General features: G+C 37.3%; 1 protein-coding gene across 3 annotated transcripts in view; it reads left to right on the top strand.

Moving 5' to 3' along the window:
• SLC12A1 (solute carrier family 12 member 1) overlaps positions 1 to 22,379 on the top strand; it is an 85,116-nt gene that overhangs the window by 3,699 nt on the left and 59,038 nt on the right. The window contains exons 2-8 of one of the 3 annotated variants that reach the window (XM_008143117.3): positions 6,883 to 7,017; positions 7,164 to 7,239; positions 12,754 to 12,849; positions 14,601 to 14,740; positions 16,703 to 16,813; positions 18,711 to 18,822; positions 20,931 to 21,058. In XM_008143117.3, the coding sequence (XP_008141339.2) occupies positions 6,883 to 7,017; positions 7,164 to 7,239; positions 12,754 to 12,849; positions 14,601 to 14,740; positions 16,703 to 16,813; positions 18,711 to 18,822; positions 20,931 to 21,058 (798 nt within the window). Of the gene's footprint in view, positions 1 to 6,882; positions 7,018 to 7,163; positions 7,240 to 11,512; positions 11,609 to 12,136; positions 12,233 to 12,753; positions 12,850 to 14,600; positions 14,741 to 16,702; positions 16,814 to 18,710; positions 18,823 to 20,930; positions 21,059 to 22,379 lie in introns of all 3 variants that reach the window. The other 2 variants (XM_008143116.3, XM_028147679.2) reach the window with 2 other exon arrangements.

Below are 22,379 nucleotides of genomic sequence, written 5' to 3'. Positions count from 1 at the left end.
ATTACTGAGAGTTTCTTATAAATCCTGAAATTTTTTATGCCTATACTAATATATATATATAATTTTCTGTCCATATTCTTTTTTTAAAACATTTATTAGGACATATTTTACACATTCTCTTGGACTCTGTTGTTTTCACTAAAAAATATACTTTGGAGATCTTCCCATATCAAAACATTTATAATGATCATTATATTATACATCTAGCAAAGGTTAATTTAGTATTTTTACTTTGTAAAAACAATCCCACTTTTAGTATCCACCATAATTCTTATGGCCATCTCTTCATGGAACTCCTTTTCAGCCTTACTAACTACCATTGTTAGCATTTCAGAAAAAACATAATTACAAAGGAATCAGGAAAATACATAGCCTTTCCAGCAAAATCACTGTTCTCATGTCATTGAAATAAATTGTCTATGAAATATATAAAATACTATAAAAATAAAAATATTATTCTTAAGGAAACCAACTGTTTAGAAACTGATTCTAAACAAAGTCAATAGAATGACTTCATATATGAGTCATTAGATTGTTAGCAACTAAAAAAATTTATGAATAAAAGCATTAAGTGTGACTCTGATATATAATAAACTTTTTACTAAGAATTTTTATATATCAAGCAGAATGCTCACATTTGACAAATTCTCATTCAATCCTTATAACAACTCTTCAAGTTAGGTACTACTATTATTTTTATTTTATAGCTGGTGAAAGTGTTATAAAATCCTATGGACCTTAGAAAACAATGACTTAGAGAACTCAAAACTTCCAAGGTCAAAAACCCCTCTTATTTCCTTTTTTAAAATTTATTTTTATTTTAAAGGTCACATGGCTGATAAGTTGAACCCATGCCTACATGACTGCAGAGCCAATGCTCTTTATTACATATTTCATCCTCAGCCTACTCTCCCATAGTCCTTTGCCTCGGCTCATTCCATGGCAATGGAATTTGTTGGAACTTGGACACAAAGAAGAAATCACACCTCAGTCATGATGGGTTGAGCAGGAGACCCCAATTCCTTCTTATTTTGGGGACTGTGCCAAGACATTATGTTGCTTCCCCTACAGAATTAATTGCAGATCTCAATTTTCATTGTCACCATTAAAAGCTTTTATTAGCCATTTATTTACAAGAGCTTCTGTATAAAGCGAGTTAAAGAGATTTTAAAGTTTTATAAGTCAAATGGCATTGCTATGGGTAGAAATAAAGGATATGTAGTCAAGTTAAGCATTAAACCACAGAAGTCAATGTAGAAATGCTTATCTTCTGTAAAAGGACAAACAAAATGTACAAATGCATTCCCCATAAAACAACTTTGTCTAAAGTGTTTCAAAGTTCAAATTTGGAGTTTTAACATTCAAATTGGGGTTATTAGAAATATCGCCAAGCAAATAAAATAGACATTAAAATTGAGGTAATAAATGCCTTAAAGGCCAGGGATGACCAGAAGCTACCCCTAAAATATTTGTTGGAGTTAAACTGCAAATAAGGGCTCATTCTAATACCTGTCGAGTTTGTAGTACCCAAGGCCATACCTGGGAGCTCTTACTATTAAAATACTCTATGGGAACAAACAAACAAAAAAGATTAATTTTCCATTATAAATTGTTCAGTGATAGATGGTGAGTGGAGTAGGAGTTCCCTTAAAATATACTTAGAAAATACTAAGAATCATTTCATTTTCTTATTCTAGTTTATTATGGTTTAATCACATGTAGCTCTATGTTGGCCCAAGTTATCAAAAATATAAGACCATTTGTGTGTGAGCCATGTGTTTTTCAGATGTAGTAAAAATACTGTGACTATAAATTGTTCCATTGGTATGAGTTAGAGGCATAGTCTATAGTAACTTTTAGAACAATAAAAAACCCTCTTTTTATTTCCTTTTTTAAATTTTATTTTTATTTATAGTTAACAATATCACATTAGCTTCAAGTCTATAACATAGTGATTAGATATTTATATGCCTTATGGTTGATCACCAGGATATTACCTTACAGTTATTACAATATTATTGACTATATATATACTATCATATTACATCCCCATGACTAACTTTATAACTGGCAGTCTGTACTCCTTAATACCATTCGCCTTTTTCACCATCCTCCACACCCTCCCATCTAGCAATCATCAATTTGTTCTCTGTATCTATGAGTCTGTTTCTGTTTTGTTTTGTTTATTTTCACAATTTAAAATATTCCCCTTTATCACAAAGGGCTAGAAATGTACAAACATAATAACATAATAATATTGTTTATTATGATATACAAATGTGATTAGAATCATGTTGTTGCTGTTTTAATTCTGAAATGAACCTTAGGAATTATCTGATCCTTAGGAATTAGTTTTAAAACAATCCAGTGACAGCAGTCTGAGAGGTCTAGGGCAGTGGATGGCAAACTCATTAGTCAACGGAGCCAAATATCAACAGTACAATGATGGAAATTTCTTTTGAGAGCCAAATTTTTTAAACTTAAACTTCTTCTAACGCCACTTCTTCAAAATAGACTCGCCCAGGCCGTGGTATTTTGTGGAAGAGCCACACTCAAGGGGCCAAAGAGCCGCATGTGGTTCGCGAGCTGCAGTTTGCCGACCACGGGTCTAGGGGAATGATATTGGACACATGTTGATAATTGTGGAAGCTGAATGATAGGTACATGAGATATATTATTCTCCTTATCATTGCATATGTTTAAATATTTCAATAATAAAAAATATTTTAAAATAATGAGGAGGATATCATGTAGGCCTAAATATTTATGAAACTACTTCTCAATGATGGTATAAAGTTTCTACTATCGCAAGATTAAAGGCTAAAAACTTGAAAACATATCTAGTTAGAACTTAAAGAATAAATATGTCAATTTTTTCATTTACCCCTTAATCTGTGTACAGTTGAAGCTTTACTACTTTATTAGTATTAGCAGAACAAAGTTTGTTATCAAATGGTCTTTCTTTTTAATGCACTTTATTTTAACTTCTCTGAATCCTTAATGCACAGGTAAAAACTCTTAGTAAATAAATAATCATTCCCTAAAGCTATGCAATTTAAAATGCATTTATAAAGGTTGTGGGTCATCATTTATGGTAATGGAGTGTGAACAAACAAATTAACTCCCAAGAATGAAGGGAAAAAACTGGTTCCAGGCAGCAAGCATAAAACTTTTATTAGTCTTTGAGATGTTGGTCCCAAGAACATGCAGAAGCCAGGAGTCTGCTTGCCACAGCCACCAAGCACCCACAAACCCTCCCCCAAAGTCCTGTTCAGTACTTTATCATCATTGCTGTTTGGGCTTGCAAACAAGGCATTTATTAAGAAGAGAAACCAAGTTTTGCTTTGCCATGTCAGAACAGGAAGATGGCAAACATAGAAAAATGAATTTGCCTTCAAGTAAACTACTTCAAAGTAAGATTTTCAGAAAACCCAGTGGATGTATCCTCATTTGCCATATCCAGGAAAGGTTAAGTAACTCGCTGCGGGGACACACCCTGAATTAATTGCATAGCCCAAACTGTATTCCAAGTCTTCTAGTTTATATGGTGCAGCAGTTTCTCAACTCTGGGAATGAGCAATGGAAATAGATTCTGTACTTATAAATTTACTATCAGACCATTAAAGTCAATAGAAGAAATATATACATTGAAGGATTTTCCCCCCTCTAAGGTATAAATATATTTAAAATTTTGAAACTTTAGCAGGTTGAACATATTTACCTAAGGGAGGGTTATACATCCTACATTGACTTCATTTAGGAATAGTTGAGAAAATTATTGCCTTACTAATTTCCATATATGAGATTTCCCTGACATGTCCTATAGAAGATTCTTTTTGCTTTATATAGAGAGATAAGTTGAAGAACTATTAAACGTGACTAGAAGGGCATCAATCAGAAATATATGTTCATTTAAGAGGAAATATTAATATTCTATTCATCCTTTAACCTACTTTGTAAGATTTTTTTACAGCCATTGGTATTCTCATTAATCCAGATCTAAGGGTCACAGTTACCCTCAGAGTTCATCAGAGAGCAAAGCAATTTCCTGGACCAGACCCTCAAGTTCAGGTTTAATCATAAAACATGGGTTTTATTCCCAAGACTGCCTTTGTAAAGCAAGTGATTAAGGCTTTGTCTCATGGGATCCCCAATTAATCCAGGAAAAGGAAATTGCCTTCTCCCTGAATGAGTAACTGCTGATGGGCTGGCCATGGGATCTTTTTTTCCAAAGCATATTAACATTTAGATAACAATTTTAAAAATTAATTTATTTTCCAATTATAGTTGACATACAGTATTATATTAGTTTCAGTGTACAACATAGTGCTCAGACATTTATACACCTTATGAAGTGATCACCCATCTGACACTATATATAGTTATTACAATGTTATTGACTATAGTCCTCATGCTGTACTTTATATCGCCATGACTATTTTTATAATTGGCAATTTGTACTTCTTAATCTGGCCATGGGATCTTGATTAACTAGATTATTGACAACTTTCAAAGTTTTTTCTCAAATTAAATCAATAAATGAATCTCCTAACTAAATAATCTCTTCAACTGTCATGGACATTTTAACACATTTTTCAATTCCCTGTTCTCATTGATTTTCCAATTGTAGAAAATGAAAGTTACATTTGACCCACTCAGCTGCCTTATGTTTGTAGAATCCTTTCAGGGAGAAGTTGAAATTTTAATTGACTGGAGAACAACCTCAACTGTTTCACCCTCTACTGTGTGGGGTTCCACAGCTGTTAACGAATATTTACATTGCAAGTATTAGAAATACGATATTCTGCAGAAATCAAGTATATTTTTAAAATTTAAGGATCCATATCTGAACCCATGTTATTTTACTAATTTATTTTTACTTTTTTTAAAATTAACTACTGAAAAATTGTGAATTACATGCATGACTTGCATTTGTGGCTGGAATACAGCACCTAGTTCAGCCTCTACTTCCATAGACTTCGTTTATCCATATCTTACATTGATGTAAATATTTGCTGTCGACTTTCAATTATCTGTGCAAATAGGGATTTAAGGATGCTTAAGATATATACTCCAGATAATTCATAACTAAATTTTAACTATTAATTTGTATCCTTCTTCATTCAACCTTTCCCCTCCAATGATGTCATTAAATAAAATAATCTGGCTTGGGATTTATTCCTTTCTTCTCCCTTTTGAAATGTGGCCTGTACAAAGGAAAGCGTGAGAAAGGGAATACCCGATAGGGAAGGAAGAGAAAAGAAATAGGAAGCAAGAACGGATGAGGAACTAAGTTGTCTGCTCCTAAGTGATAGATATCGGGTGACCTTCAAGTCCCCTTTATGGATTCAATAGTGTTTATCAATAGCCTGATGTATAAGGCCCATAGTTGTCATTGAGGAGAAGTAACCAACAGCAGCATCTTCTTTTCAGTTTAGTTGACATACAATGACTCTTATTGTACTATATTACATTGGCTGCCCAAGTGTCACATTAGCATCATGAAAAAAAGTCTTATGCGAGAACAAAATTGGGAAATATCCTCACTTACATAGAGAAGTAAAAAAATATGCTGGAAGAAGGAGACAAGAAGTCAAACTCATTTTGAATAAACAGCCTAAATTAGAGCCAGTTTACAGTGTGTAGGCTAATGGTACACCAAAGCTCAAGCATCAAGAATCCCTGAGCATGGCGAGGGCAAGAACTCCGATGGCCCCCAAATAAGGTTCTTATAATTAATATGGAATATTTATTTCATGCCGGTTCCATTTTAGGGGGCGGGGGATACCCTTGTTCAAGACCTGTTAGCTGGTAATGTCAGAATATATCATTCTAGGCTTAAATAAATTTAAAACATTTAAACAAATAAAGTTGTTCTTTAATAATGATAATTAAGTGCTGAATTAAAAGACTTCCTTAATGGTTTCAAAACCCTTACTGGGAAAGATTGATTTTGGGAAGCACAATGGGGTATAGTTTAACCATTAGAGTCAGGTAGGTGTCAGGTAGGCTAAATTAAGTGGATGCTTCTGAAGTTAATAAAAGTCATACCTAAAAGAGAAATTAGGGAGTTGTTCTGAGAGAAACAGAGCTACCACCTCCCCCAATGAATTCAGAGACTTTCTACTAATGAGGAAGGTCTTTTTCAAAGTTAGGCCACAGGAAAAATAAACTTTAAAAAATAAATAAAGATTTTAAGCTTTTTTATACTATGTCTCATTTCACACTCAGCCAATCTTTCTAATTGTGAGACTTCTCTCCTTCTGTACAATACTAATAGCACAGCCCACAGTTCTCAGGCAAAGGCATATCTCATCGAAAAGAAATTTTCCCTACAGGAATAGCATTCTTGTAGCCATACGATGCCTTTAAACCTTTTTCTTAAAAAGAAAAAAATTCTATCCATTCATTGAATCTTCTTAAAGATACTCTGACATGAGTAGAGAAGTTTTATCATTATTATTTTAGATGAATAAAATGAATCCCAGAGAGAATAATGGAAGAAAGGCCAGGTACTCTGTTTTAGTAAGGAAGGTTAACTTTCAGGTCCTCTTACCAAGTCTTCTTAAAGATCCCCATTCACTCTTGATAGACCTTCCTCCTTTTATTGCATCCCTTCTCTCTTTTATTCCTTTTGTGTTCTGTCATTTTCCTGTAAGATAATATTCTCACCAGTAGAAGAACTGCCCAGATTGCTCACCACACCAGTAGTCTTAGTGCCTTCAGCTTCCCAGGGCAGAAATTAATTATCTTAAAATATCTAGAATTATTTTTTTTTTTGTCTAAGAGTTTATTTCCATTGTTTTGATTTGCTCTGAAATTTTTATGGAGATGTGTGTTTGTTGACCGTATACTGTGTTTTTGCTCTCTGTAAAAATGCAGAATGTGGCAGTGGCCCCAGGTTCAACTGACAGGGTTGCTAACGGTGATGGGATGCCTGGAGATGAACAAGATGAAAACAAAGAAGAAGATGATAAATCCGGTGCTGTGAAGTTTGGATGGGTGAAAGGTGTGCTGGTGAGAAAGCTCCTCTGTTTACAAATGAGAATGATCCATTCAGTGTTCTAGTAGACTGTTAACAAGGCCTGAACACCAGGGTTACAAAGCCCTGGTTTGCCGCACTATCACTTCTCATGTCCCTTTCAACATCCTTCCATCCGCAGGTAAGGTGCATGCTGAACATCTGGGGTGTCATGCTCTTCATTCGCCTCTCCTGGATTGTTGGAGAAGCTGGAATCGGTAAGCATGTTTCCCCTCTCTTATATAATTTTTTATGTCAGTTTTAAGTTCAATAAGCAGTTTGTGTTCACCATTAATGCTGAATGGGAGATGAAGGTCACCGAAGAGCATTTGTACTCTTGCTTTGCCTCTTAGACTTGTTTGTCAGAGAGGAAAGGTAAAGCATTAACTCCTGGGAGACTGGAATTTTCCAGTTTGCCAACCAGATAAATGCTCAAGGAAATATTTCTACATTTTCATAGAGTTTTAGGTGTACAGGTATATAGACACACATTCATATTAAATAATAGTATTCATATTTGTGACATACTGACATTTATCAGAGTATCCCCCTTATGATTATTGGCAAAACTTCACTAAGTAAAAATAACTTGAGGAAAACAAGTGAAAATGTGACCTGACTAATAAAAATGCTGAATTGTTGAACATTTTCCAAAGAAAATAATTCTGTTCATTTCAGATATCAGCAGTAAGAAAACAAAGGTTAGTAAAGTATTGCCAGATGGAAGCGTACAGTGATAGATAAAACAACTGAGATCATATATATAACTCTTGCTAATTTTTCTAAATGGAAAATGAATGTGGTTGAAATTATTATGAGTGATTATTTAATGTTTAAATATTATATTCTATTTAAAGTATTATTTCCTGTGGCAAATCTTTTTATTGAAAGTATATTAATAAAATTTATATAAAAATGTATTTGAATTTTATCAAAGTTCCTGACTTAATGTGATAAAAATTGATAATGGTGTGCTACTCTATATATGGAAAATACATTATGGATTCACTCTTAGGGAAGACTTATAAATCATTAGTATCAAGAACATAGACATTTGGATATGCTTTCAGATACTATTCCAGAATGTACCTCACTTCTCATTCAAAAGGTACTTGATCATCATTTAACACCTTTGCTCCTCAAAATACACTCAGAATCATCAGAAGACTAACTCGGAAAAAAGAAAGGGCTGGGTTGTAAATTGAAAAACTGGAACCTGTTCCCATAGTTTTTCCATGTTTCATGTTTGGCAACGGCTGGGTTCCTGACAAAGGGCTGCTTGCTGGCTTTATGATGCGTGTCAAATGAATGCTTACAGCCTCAGGGTCCCAAATAAGTATATGCTGTTCCATGGAAAATCTGCATCTTAATATCGCCAAGTTTTTGCTCCAGGGTTTCATGCAAAATTAGGTTTCTAAGGGCAGTTTAGTAACTTATTGAGATCATCAAGAATCATTACTTTGTTTGGAGGTGTGGGCATAGCCAAGGGCAAAAGTAATTCTTTTTAATGCAATTTATTTAACATCCATATGTTTGGGCTATAATCTGAACTTTAATCAGATCTTACATTACTCTTCACAGTCAATCCAGTTTCATGTTTATTGCAACACTGTAAAATAGGAAGAATCCTATCTTCTGCTAAACTGCTTATTTTGCTTTCAGACATCAGTCTTGTTTTAATAAAGACCTTTTACTTACACTGTTCAATCCTACTTTAGAAGAGATAGAGTTCTACCTAAATGGCTGTTAAAATAAGTTTCACACTGCCCTTTCTTTTAATTCTCAGAGAATAGACTTTAGTGAGTAGTAGAAACATATTACTACCCTTACTCAATTTTACTGGCCTTTGCTCTAAACTTAAAGCTAAATGAGTTCATTAAGTCCCATTTGAATCCCTTTTATTGGGTAAGAAAAGAGACAATACAAATAGTTTCTTTCTGCTTTGGGGATAGCTTGGAGAAGAAACCTGAATACACTAAGCCCAGACCCTGGGAACAAAGCCAGAAGAAAGCTGGAGCCAGAAGTAACTAACTGTAGCCCTTTAGCCCTTAGGTAACCATTCTGGAGTCACGAGTGTTGGCTGTCTTGTCTGGGAAATGGTAGAATGAGCCAATAATGCCATCTCTTTGGTCTTCTCTGCCTTGGAGACTGTGGCTGGGGCCAGATAGTTTCCCGTAAACTTAACATCAGGCAGGGAAGAAGGGTGTGAAAAGCAGGTATGACCAGAAGCAAGTAATTTATACTCTGTGAGGGTCATTTTGTCATCTAAAAGTTGGGGAGCTGGACTAATGGTTTCCCAATCAATTCTTTGACGATAAATGTTAAAGAACCTTGCTGAATAGCAAAACACCAATTGAGACAGGCTGAGGATAGTGCAATAGTTTTCAGACTGTGGGGTGCATAAAAATTACCTGGGATGTTAAGTTATAAAACTGTAGAATCGCCCTGACCGGTTTGGCTCAGTGGATAGAGCATTGGCCTGCTGACTGAAGGGTCCCAGGTTCGATTCCGGTCAAGGGCGTGTACCTTGGTTGCAGGCACATCCCCAGTAGGGGCTGTGCAGGAGGAAGCTGATCCGATATTTCTCTCTCATCGATGTTTATAACTCTCTATCTCTCTCCCTTCCTCTCTGTAAAATAATCAATAAAATATATATTTTTAAAAACTGTAGAATCCAGGGATTCACTTTGAAAGATCAAACTCAGTATGGGCATTTTTAATAGGTGCCCCAGGCATTTTCTGGAGTAGGTGATTAGATGACTGTACTTTGAGAAAACTATGAAGTAAATGTTCTCTACCTTACTTTTTAGCCTGGGATTTTATGTTTGTGAGAGATAAACAAATCCCTCCACTGTGTAAAGGAATAAAATTTATTTCAGGATTTCATATGATTTACAGAAAAGTATGCAATGCCAAAGGATAAATTAAGAATTGTTGGGAAAATAGAGGCAAGGGGAAAATTGGGGCAGGGAAATAAAATCAGAGTAGGTTTAATGCCCTGAAATGCAAACTATATGGTTCTGTATAGTTGTTGGGGTGAGCTAAACATTTGGTCAAACTTACTCAAAACAAAGTCAAGAGCAAAATGATGTGCAAAAGGTCAAAAGGAATCACTTTTAGAGGTACAAAGAACTGAGGCTACATAGTGATGAAGAGGCGATGCTCACCCTAGGATCCCTGCAATAGATGTAAAAAAATTTAGTGCAACAATTTCTTAGAACACCACACTTAAGAATGTACAGGTGCCAAAGCAATATGGTCCGAGTTTGCATGTTTTACCCATAGTTAGCCTCTTCCTACTGCACCTGTAAAATAGCCTAGAGACCTATGCTCGAGCCAGGATGTTCCCGTTTCTTCCCTTAATCTCCCTAGACTTCCGTATCTCCTGGGGGAATGTCCAGAGAGATCACAACCGCTCTTGGCTGATTACCCTTCTAATCATCCTTGGAACTAGAGAGCCTGCCAACACTTACGGATGGTGGCAAACTGTGGGAAGGCAAATATATGGAGGAACTAATAGAAGATAAGCTTACGTTCCTCTGGTACCAATTCCAGCTGATAAAGGTCTAGACTTGTCTCTGGCACCTTTACAAATTTATGTCCTGTGTTTAGGCAAATAGAGGGAAGTATCTGCTTCTTTTCAACTACCTTTAGCTCAAAATAATCCTTAGCGGAGGGCACCCTTGCCTTCCTTTGAATTCTGGTTTACCACTCTCTCCCTCTCATAATCATTGACTTCTGTACCATAAGATCCTGGAGGGCAGCTTTCTTCATTTTATTTGTTCTTTGTATTTCTCATGTTATCTAACATGTAACTGGATAGAGAGTAGGCTTTTAATAAACAATAGCTATTATGGCTATTGTGGATCAGATCACAAAGCAATGCCACTGATGGTGGACTGTGTTCTATGCACAATGCTGGCCACTTCACACATGCATTCTTTCTCATTTCACTGCCATTTTGGCTCAGAAAATTATTAACTTGTCAGAAGTCACATAGCCAGTGCGTGAAAGTAGTTCAATTTGGTTCTTTCCATATTACTTTTCTGCCAGATGAACAATTTGTTAGATTGTATCTAATTTCCCACTCCCACACAACCAAATGTACATAAAAAGATAGTTACCTGGAAAGATGAACATTTACTCTTTAGTTATATTAACAGCTTGGTATTGTATAGGCCAATTACTATGTGTATAAATGTCTTTAGAACTTCATCATCATCATCAGTGAGGTTCATGTTAAATGTTGACCAGTCATAGTTGCTTCATTGTGTTCAATTTCACACTCCACATCTTAGCTCTTGAGTTTGTAGGATCTGTACTACTATTGACAGAAAACTTTAGAACTGAGCCCTTACTCTGTGGCAATTGTTAGGCCACCTTGTTAACTCAAAAGTGGTCCTTTGGTGATTACCCTGCTGGTTTTTATGCAAATGACCTAATGGATTGTTCCACCAATTAATTGCCTTTATTTTTCCTCTCTCAACTGAGGTCTTGGTGTGATTATCATCGGCTTAGCCGTGACAGTGACTGCTATCACAGGTTTATCCACCTCTGCTATTGCCACAAATGGATATGTCAGAGGAGGTAATTAAACTTGTGACCCGCATGATCATTTGTAAGGTAAAGGCAACACAGGCTCAAATAGTTCACCACTGACCTTTCTGGAGTGTTTTTAAAGGTAATCCAAGTTTCCCCCGCAACCCCTCCTCAGGCAAGAGAGATGCAAGAAGAACGGGGAAGGATTTAACCTTTGTCAACCCCCAACTCTCTCATTCATTCCTCTCAAGCAAGAGAGAAGGTCAAATGTCATGTTTTCTCTTTCCACAGCCAGGGTAGTTTCTCTCCCAGGACATCAGCACAAGTCAACGTTTCCTTTCCAGGGCTGCAGTTTAGATTGTGTTTACTTTTGGAAACCATCCTTCATCGTAATGAGCAGTTCTCTGACTTGATCTGTATGCCAGGCAAACCAGTTTCTCTTTAGCACAAAGGAACTCCGTTGTGGCCCAAGGCTTGGACATGAAGACTTAAACAAAAGGCAGTATAGTTTGTGGCAATACGGAATCCAAGGAAGAAAAGTAAAATGTGCTATCTTTTATCTTTCATTGCTAACAGGTCTTGGAGTTCTCATAATTCTTCTTTCCACCATGGTAACCTCTATTACTGGGTTGTCAACTTCTGCAATAGCAACTAACGGGTTTGTGCGTGGAGGTAAACTTTCTAAGATATCTAATGCTCTCATCACTTACTACGGGTAGGCAAAACTTTTTATATACTTTTTTTTATGGGAACAAGAAAGTAGCCCAATGTTCTCGAAGCCTGGCTAACTCTTTGGATGATCTGGATGCTGAAGGAAATATGAGGTACTGTGAGTATAGACCTGGCCCACTCTGGCCAGCTGTGGTCTCTTTTCTAATGGACTCTCTGGCACATTGCAGGTCCCAGTTTCCAGATGCTCAACTTCCTTGCGCAAATGTTTTATTTTTCAGGCTAGTCTGCACTCCTCTTCCTGGTGTTTCTTGGAAAATCATTCCTGGACATGGCTTCAATTTTAAAGTTTAGTACATTTCAGGTGTTTCCTAGACCTTCGTGGAGTGGGATTCTTTAGAACATTTCAGGTTTCTCATGGGGAGACTGAACCTGCTGTGACAAGAGGCAGACTGCTGCCTCCTGACGTACTGGGGACTTCTTGAAGTACTGGAGCCAAACACTTTTCTTGGGGGATTTTGCAGGTCTTGGAGTCATCATCATTGGCCTGAGTGTGGTAGTGACAACACTCACAGGTATTTCTATGTCTGCCATTTGCACAAATGGAGTAGTAAGAGGAGGTAAGCCGATTCATTTACTTATGACTGCAAGCTTGGTTATGTAGTAACATCTAGAGTTGATTTAATGTTGGAAGCAAAAATTTTATATTGATAGTCTCCAAAGCCTTAAAATAAGACAAAATAACCCAAAATGTAAGGAGTAAGACAATGTTCTTCTCAACTAATATTAAGAGATCTCCAGAAAAAATTTCTTCAACCCATTTCCAGTGATTGAACATGTTTATAAAGTAGAGAGTGACCAGGTGTCTGGAAAGAAGGCATTTTTTGTGCCTTGGACAAGCCCTGTTGGCTCTCTCCCAGGTCCCCTCAGCATGGGTCTTCTCCAGTGGCCCAGCTGTCAGTGCTGAAACATCCCACTCTGTCCTCAGAGTTCACCCCAACACTATGCTTCCAGTGTCCAACAGCCATGAGAAGATCTTTAAAGAGAAAAACAAACAAAACAAAGAGTTTCTTTCAAATTATCCAGGAACAAGCAGGCCTAAACAGAAAACGAAGTGCCTAAAGTTGACCAATGTCCTAACTTCTTTCTTCCCCCTTCCATTCTGCTTTGGTTCCTCAGGGTTTCTATTTGGGTATCTTACCCAAGTCTCCCCACCCAAGAGCTTCTAAAATACCTCGCTACCCACAACATACCTCCTCTCATAATTTCTGTGAGGCTCTCACTTTGACCAAGCCTAAGTAACTGGCTAGCCCAATTATTTAATGTAATATGGACAAAGGAAATAATGGGGATTTGCCCCACTTAGATAATAGGTTACATTTTCAGAGATGACTTTGACCCCTTAACCCACAGGAGTGACTATAGTGGAGGAAATTCATTTTCAGTAAAGATAATTTGTTTCATTTTTAGATACGTTTGTTCAATGTCATTTCCCTACCTATTCTGTCTACCTCTAAGACAAGCTCAGTATAGGAAGTTATTAATTTACTATGGTCTGTGATAATATCAAGTTATCCAGGCCTCTCAACATCTAATCTTTTTTACCTTCACTGACAACTCTCAGTACTCTCTAAGCAATTAGCTAATCCAGCTCAGTATTTCATGTGCACAGAAGTACACAGCCATATATAGAGCTACCTTTTCAAGGTCCAAGGGAGAAATAATTGTTCCAAGCCCTCTCTACCTTTCTTCCCATTTGTCGCCTCCATATACATAGAGGTATTTGGCAATAATCATGCCTTCTGGAACTAAAAACATTAAAAACAAACAAACACAAGTATGATTTATAGAGTGGATGATACACAGAACTATACAGATACCTTTTTCACACAGCAAATATGTACCCAGAAAACTATAACAGAAAGGGAGTTAGAATAACTTCACCTACTTCATTTTCTGCCTAGCCTGCCTGTTTTGGGAAATTTCAGATATAAAATTTTACTTCAGTTGCATTATTGATTTGAACTTTCCAATGAAATTTTACAAAAGACAAAGCACTTATGGTAAAGTTTGCTGTACTCTTGTTTGTAACATTTGTGTTTAATTAGGTTTCACTAAGTTGGATTTTACTGAGTCAGGATAACTCTATTGTAGATAATATACAAGTGCAAGGAAGGTTTAAGCTATTCATTAAGGTGACACAGATTCCTAAAATTATTAAGAAAATATAATCTTTTTATTAGAACAATTAATATTTTACATGTTCTCAGATGTTCAGAATTATTTTGCCATATAAACCAAATCCCTTATAAAATAAATAAACTAAATCCCTTAGTGGTTCCTCATGTAAAGCGTGTTGTTTCTGTTGCAGGTGGGGCCTACTATCTCATCTCCAGGAGCTTAGGGCCAGAGTTCGGTGGGTCTATAGGCTTGATCTTTGCTTTTGCCAACGCAGTGGCTGTTGCTATGTATGTGGTGGGATTTGCTGAGACTGTGGTAGACCTTCTTAAGGTAAGTAAAAGCTCTTCTTTTTTTATCCAAGCAAGATCATTTGGCTTACTTTGCTTTTTCAGGGCAGTAGGGCATATTATTATGGCAAGATGAGAAGAAATAGATTTATTCTGCAGAATGTGGAACTTGGATATAGTTGAAGGAGCCCTAGGCTTGACATTCAAACTGACTTAACCAGAGCGTCGGCCTGCAGACTGAAGTGTCCCGGGTCAGATTCTGGGCAAGGGCACGTGCCTCGGTTGCAGGCTCCTCCCCAGCCCAGGTCCTGGTCGGGGCTTGTACAGGAGGCAACCAATCGGTGTGTTTCTCTCACATCGATATTTCTCTCTTTCCCTCTCTCTTCCACTCTCTAAAAATCAACGGAAAATTATCTTTTGGTGAGGATTAAAAAAACACAAATCTGACTTAAAATCCTGGCTCTCACATTTACTGGCTGTTGGACCAATCCCTCTATTCATCTGAATCTTGTTTTCAAAATCTTTAACATGCACTAATACTCTTTTATGCATTTCATAGAAATGTGGTACAGATCAAATGAAATAATGTACATGAAATACTGCATAACATACAGTAAATAATGGGTATTATTAACAGCAGCAGCAATACAGTAGTCCCACCCTCTTCACTGAGGGTCTGTTCTAAGCCCTCCAGTAGATGCCTGAAACTGTGGACAGTACTAAACCTTACATGTTCTATGTTTTTCCTATACATACCTATGATAAAGTTTAATTTATAAATTAAGCACAAGAGATTAACCACAAGAACTCAATAAAATAGGAAAAATGCTAAGGATATGCTATAATAAATATTTTATGAATATGGTCTCTCTCAAAATACCTTATTGTACTGTAGTCACCTTCTCACTTAAAGGAGGTTCTCTTTGACTTCTCTTTGGCATATCCAAATTGCCAGCATCACTACTCTTGCACTGTGAAACCATTAAGTAGAATAGGTTTCTTGAACACAAGCACCAAGATATCATGATAGTTGATCTGATAACCTAGAAGACTACTGCGTGACTGACAGGCAGGCGGGCAGTGTATACAGCATGAACACACTGGACAAAGGGATGATTCACATCCTAAGTGGGACAGAGCAGACAGCACAAGATTTCATCATGCTACTCAGAACAGCACTTAATTTAAAGCTTATGGATTGTTTATTTCTGGAATTTTCCATTTAATACTTTTGGACCATGGTTGACCATGGGTAACGGAAACTATGGAGAGGGAAATCACAGATAAAGGCAGGGGGACTACTGTATTACTATTATTATTATAGGTTTACAAACAGAAAGGAAGTTCAAACATTAGAATAACCCACTGCAGAAAACTAGGCGTTTCCTAGTTGAGGTGCCCCATCTAGGTGGTATATGTGTGTGCATTAGGTGGTATATGACCTAACTTCTAGTTCTCTTTCTGTGGTAGTGATAGCATTCACTGAATTTAATTGGTAACAGTATATTTATTTAAAAATTACATGAATAGAGTTCATAAGGTATGCTCTCTTCAAGAGATGCATTGCCTGCTTTGTGTAGTTTGTTCTTTAATTGAATAAAACTTATATTCTGATATTCACTTTGGAAAACACTCATTTTTATTCCTCTAGAATTTATCTGACACACAAAAATAACTAGTCATTCTTCTGAAACGATACATGGTATCTGTATCTACACATACTTTTACTTAGTGCTATAATAGCTTCTAAAGCTGTTATTAGAATGAATCTCTAAAATGTCCAACTCCTAACTTTGGCTATCAAAGGCCTATTAGCCTAGAAACAAATAATGTTCAGTTCTTTATCTTCTCAAATTCATGAGCACTTCATTTTTCCATTCATCCTGTATGGCCCCAGACAGTAGTGTATAGTATCTCATCTTACTGTTAAATGATGCAATAAATACACAAGGGGGAAAAAAATAAAAGCTCCATATCTAACTATTTTTGTGATTTTTCCCCTCAGGAGAGTGATTCAATGATGGTGGATCCAACCAATGATATCCGGATCATAGGCTCAATCACAGTGGTGATTCTTTTAGGAATTTCAGTAGCTGGAATGGAATGGGAAGCAAAGGTGAATTTCACAAAATAAGGTTATCAACAACCGATGGTCAGACCTGGAGCAAGTTGCAGGGACAGAAGGAGGCCCATATTTAAAAAGAATTGCTGTTATTACTTGCTATGGAAAAGTTGCAGGTTAGGCTTACGTGGGACACCAAGCCCTCAAAGCACGACATCCAGGTGGTCATTACTCAACAGCTCACGTGTGACATGATCAGATCAATGCTTTGTCCTTCTTTATGTACCATCACAGTGATACAACCACCACGGTTGGTGCCATCTTTATGCCCAGATCCCCTTATGATCATAGCAATGGTACATGCTGGCAGCCTGTATTTTTCCATCACACTCCTGGTAGCCCCTTTCAAGGTGGCTGTGGGTGCTGAAACTCAAAATAAATGGCAAATGTGTTGGAAGAAGGTAATAGAGGCAGAAACAATCATTCTCTGAAATCTAGTACTTCAGTAGCAAATTAGAGGGCATCACAGACCTTGGAACTAGAGAATCCCTGGATTTAAAGAGTAGTAAAACAGTTAGTAAACTTCTAAATGATGGGGAGCATGTTTTCTGAATGCCTTGTAACTATACAGTGACTGGTCTAATTGAAACTGAGCTTATATACCTAGAGATGCAGTAACCAGACTACTGGTGCTCACCGGCTATGAAAAGATGGCCAAAGCCGTCCATCTATAGGAAGCAATAGGAAACATTCCTACATGGCACTTATTTATGGATTATGCACTCACACATTAAACAAAAATTGATTAAGTATTTGTCCTGGGCATTCTGCTAGGCACTGGATATTCAGCCCTGAATAAAACAGGCACAATTTCTACCCTAGTTGAATACATGGTCTATGAGGATCTGAGTAATAATCAAGGAGATAACAAGTACATATAACATGGTAAATTGTAAAAGTACTATGAAGGCAATAAGCAGGGCACTGAGATAGAAAATAATGGGAAATCTACTTTCAATAGCTTTATTCCCTGAGGGCGGCGATATAGTTTCATGATAATAGAGGGTAGAAGTTAAAGTTCTGCTGTTAGAATGCCTAGATTCAAATCTAGTTTATAACCATATGACCCTTAGTAAGTTGTTTAATTTATCTTCATGACTCAGTTTCTTTTTATCTTTAAATGTTGATAATACTACCTACTTCTGAAAGAATACTGATAAAGTTAAATTTGCAGCTGTTATATTGTAAACCCTTGGTGAATGTTAGCTATTATTGATTTAGATCCAGTGGTCAAGAAAGGCCTGTCTGAGGAGGTAACTAGGACTGAAAGGATGAGAAGAAGGAAATAGTTCTGCAAAGAGAAGTGCCTTCTTAGCAGAGGGAACAGCGTGTGGAAATGCCAAGTCAATAAACACCCTGAAATGTATGGGAAACTAAAAATAGACAATTTGGCTGGTCAACTTTGCAGACTGCTTGTTCTGGGAACACATTGGCAGCCCAACATCAAATACACTAAGTGTCCAGGGATTTCTATGAGTCATTCTGTGTTCTTGTACTTCTGCAGTTAGCACTGGGGATGGGAGGAATCCATGGTGCTCTGCCTAAAAAAAGAAATAAGCTCTATTAATATTAATGTTAAAAATTTGGGTTTCACTTATATTTCTGAGGACACTGCAGTGAGTTACCTACCTAGTACTTAGAATGTTCTTATAATGTCAGTTTCAAGTGTCCAAGCACATACGCCCATTGAAAATGTAATATGTATGTTCAGGTCAAATAAGGCTTATTAAGATGTCATTCCATTAGGATCTACTTATGACCTACTCTGGGCAGTAGAGTCTCAACTGGAATAATGAGATAGAGTCTTTCGTCAGGGGAACATAACTTTCATGTTTTTGCACAAAATTGTTAAATAAATCTAATTTGGCCTCCTTTTACTTTGCCATTCCAGGCTCAAGTGATCCTTCTGATCATTCTTCTTATTGCTATTGCAAACTTCTTCATTGGAACAGTCATCCCATCCAACAATGAGAAGAAGTCCAGAGGTTTCTTTAACTACCAAGGTACAGTTGACAAATGAGTTGCTTTGTAATAAATAGCTCTCTGTTGCTCACCTCCATCAGCATCCCTGTAACTGCCACTCCATCCTTGGAATCCCCATGTGATCCAGGGAAGAGCCAGAGGTTGGATTCAGGAGAGCCAGCGTGAGTCTCAACCCTGCTGCTTACCAGCTAGAAGGCTCACCTAACATGCTTGGGTCTCAGATTTTCCTGATAAGCTGATAATAACAAATTTCTGAGGGGATTTTTAAAAAGCAAGTAAGATCGTGGATGTGAAAGTGTCTTGAAAACCTTCAAGTGCTAGACAGCTTGTTGCTGTCAAAAGAGTAGAAGCAGAGTGCACATGCAAAGAAGGAGGAGGAAGCTCAGACCATTGGTTCAACCACTGAGAGCACTAAAGGAAAAAAGTCTTTTTTTTTTTTCATTGCTAGACTTTTTTGCACCTTACTTTTTAATAGCATTGCCTAGTATCACTGCTGGGTTTTCAAGCATAAAAGACTGTAGGAGTTACTTCCTGTAGCATCCTGAGATGGTGTCACTGAGCATGGTATTTGACTTCTCTCCCCTCTTCTACCCCACAGATCCACTCTTTCCCAGCTTCCCATTCTAGCTTACTCATGGAGCCACTGCTGAGATTTTACAAAGATTTCCCTTCATTCGCTCACTTGTCAGTATTCATTTCCTTTTTATATGATACTAGAGGCCCAGTGCATGATTCAATCATGCACGTGTAGGGTCCCCTACACGCTTTCGCTTTCTATCACGGGGGAGCTGGGTGTCTGCCTGGTGCCTGAGCGGACAGGCACCTAGCTCCCCCGCTTTTGATGGTCTGTGGCGGGACGTGAGCTCACTGCCCCAGAGGCCCCTTCTGTGCCACAGCACAGCCATGGCACAGACGCTGAGCTCGAGCCACCACTGGCGACGAGAGCTCAGCGTCCCACCGGCTCAATCGGCCACCCTGGCCACCCTGAGTCCCGCCTCCCCCCCCCCGCGCCTCCTGGCCAATCGCGGGTGTAGCGAAGGTACGGTCAATTTGCATATTTGTCTATTATTAGATAGGATCATCTCTTTCTTTCTGATTCTTTTTATAAGGATTGTCTTGTTTGCTTTGCATGTTAACATCTTTTTCCTTGTTATTCTTTTCCCTCCTTCCACCTCCTGCTGTATTTTTTCTGATGCTATAAATTTTCTTTCCTTATGTTTGCATTATTTCAGATTCTTTTGTTCACATTGTTCATTCTTTTTTTGCTTCCTTTTCCTTTTCTTCTAGATTATTTCCTTTTCATTGATGACAACCTGGGGCAATAGTATTCTCCCATAGATAATAATCTGGTATAATGATTTAAAATTCAATCTCAGCAAGGAGTCAGTAGGTGAGAATATTAACAGAAAATTTTAAGGTAGTCCCACCCACAAGGTTCTGCAGTTTTAAAAAAGGCATAGAAAAGCAGTGTGTTAATTAAGGTATTTATGCATGTGAGAATTAGTTGTATATGTGTAGAAGAGTGTATGTGTGTGGTATATTTGACCATGAGAGAATTATTCATTTCTTCACTTCTCAATCTTCTAAGTGAAATAAGTCAGTAGAAAAAGATAAATATCACTCATTTGTGGAATATAATGAACAACATAAACTGATGAACAAAAACAGATCCAGAGACAGAGAAGCATTGATCAGACCGTCAAACCTCAGAGGGAAGGCAGGGGAGAGTGGGGGGAAGAGGGAGAGATCAACCAAAGGACTTGCATGCATGCATATAAGCATAACCAATGAACATAGACACTAGGGGGGTGAGGGCAGGGGCGGGGGGGCTAGGGGGGCAAAGGGGGGATAAGGATACATATGCAATACCTTGATCAATAAAGAATTTAAAAAATATTTTAAAAATTGCAGAGCTCTGTTCTAGAGATCTAAAACCTTGTGATATGTATGTGACCTTTGACAAATATTACCATGAGGCTCATCAGGAGAGCACACCAACATCGTTCAGTTCCTTTCATTTAGATTATAGGAACTCATTTGCATTTAGGGCTATAGAAGCCAAAGGTAACTTTATCTCCTACTCTGTGAAGAATGTCTAATAATAATTTTCTCATTATTTGTGTTGCAGCATCAATATTTGCAGAAAACTTTGGGCCAAGCTTCACAAAAGGAGAAGGTTTCTTCTCTGTCTTTGCCATTTTTTTCCCAGCAGCCACTGGGATTCTTGCAGGTGCCAATATCTCAGGAGACTTGGAGGTATGTTGTTTTCTCTGTTTTTGTAGTCCCAGGGGGTGGTGGTGCAGTTGGTGGGCAGCACAAAGAGCTACAGAGATCGATAGTGACCATGTTTCTCTACAGCTTTCAAACCATAACATTTCTGTAAGGTTTCCTGATTATTCGATTATCTTTAAGTGCCAAACTATCCTATTTCTGGTAGTCCTTCCAAAGTCTTATTCAGTGGTATCAAAAGGCAGAGTAGAGCATGTGTCACATTTCCAACCAAATAAATACAGTTCAGTAAAAAAAAATATCAGAACCACCACTTTCTCTTTTAAACACATAATGTGTAAGAACATGGAACATTTAAGAAAAACAAACAAGAAGCAAAGACAAATTATTTTATTGCTGAATGCTGATGTTAAATTTAGGGATACATACACTTGTTTAATTGGTATTTATCCAACACTCACTCATATTTTTCTATGTTAACTACTGTAAGGAGCATTGTATTTGTTAGGATATGGTTTGAATGTTGTATAAAAGGCCATTAATTTTGACCTAAACAAGATAGAAGTTTTTTTAGTGAATAAAAATTTGAACTCATAGCCACCCAGTGGAGTAAGAAAGATCTGCTCCAAAAAGTAGCACAGGAACCCAAATGACCTCCCTGTTTTACCATTCCCTTGGGGATTGCCCTTATCTGCAAGGTCAAAAATTACTGATCATTTCCAAGATCATATTCCAGTCCATCGGAAGAGGAATAGGAAGCAGAGGACAAGCAATTCCTGGACTTTCAATGTATCACTTCTGCTGACATTCCATTGGCCAGCATTTAGTCTGAGGCCTTTCCTAGTTGTAAAGAAGGCTGGCAAATGTGTCCAGCTGGGCTGCCATGTGTCCAGATAACATTTTAGAGGGTTCTAGGGTAAAAGGAAGAAGGTGAGAAAGAATATTAGGAGACAATAAACAGTATCTCCCCACCACACACATAAAGTAGAAGGTACAGATTTTACCTCAAGAAATTTATAACCTACTTTGGAAAACAAGAAATGTTTGCAAGAGCCATCAAGAGATATGTATAAATGAAAACCGTAGGCACTGCCAAATGGATTGGAAGATAAAATAATGAACGAATAATTATTAAGTTAAGGATTATTTCCTTCTGGCAGTAACACTTGAGTGTGAACTGAAAGCAAGGCTGAGTATTGGCTATTGGTGAGAAAATGTACTACAGGCAGAGACACAAAAGAACAGTCAGGCAAGGGGAAAACTAGGACCAGTAAGGATCTCTCACATCTTAACTGGGAAAGCTCTCATGATGCTGGATAACCTAATAAAGTAAGGAGAAGCTGTTGGA

Source organism: Eptesicus fuscus, chromosome 5 (genome assembly GCF_027574615.1).
Source record: "Eptesicus fuscus isolate TK198812 chromosome 5, DD_ASM_mEF_20220401, whole genome shotgun sequence".
In the NCBI taxonomy this organism is placed as follows: Eukaryota; Metazoa; Chordata; class Mammalia; order Chiroptera; family Vespertilionidae; genus Eptesicus; species Eptesicus fuscus.
This window is presented reverse-complemented; position numbering and strand designations above follow the sequence as displayed.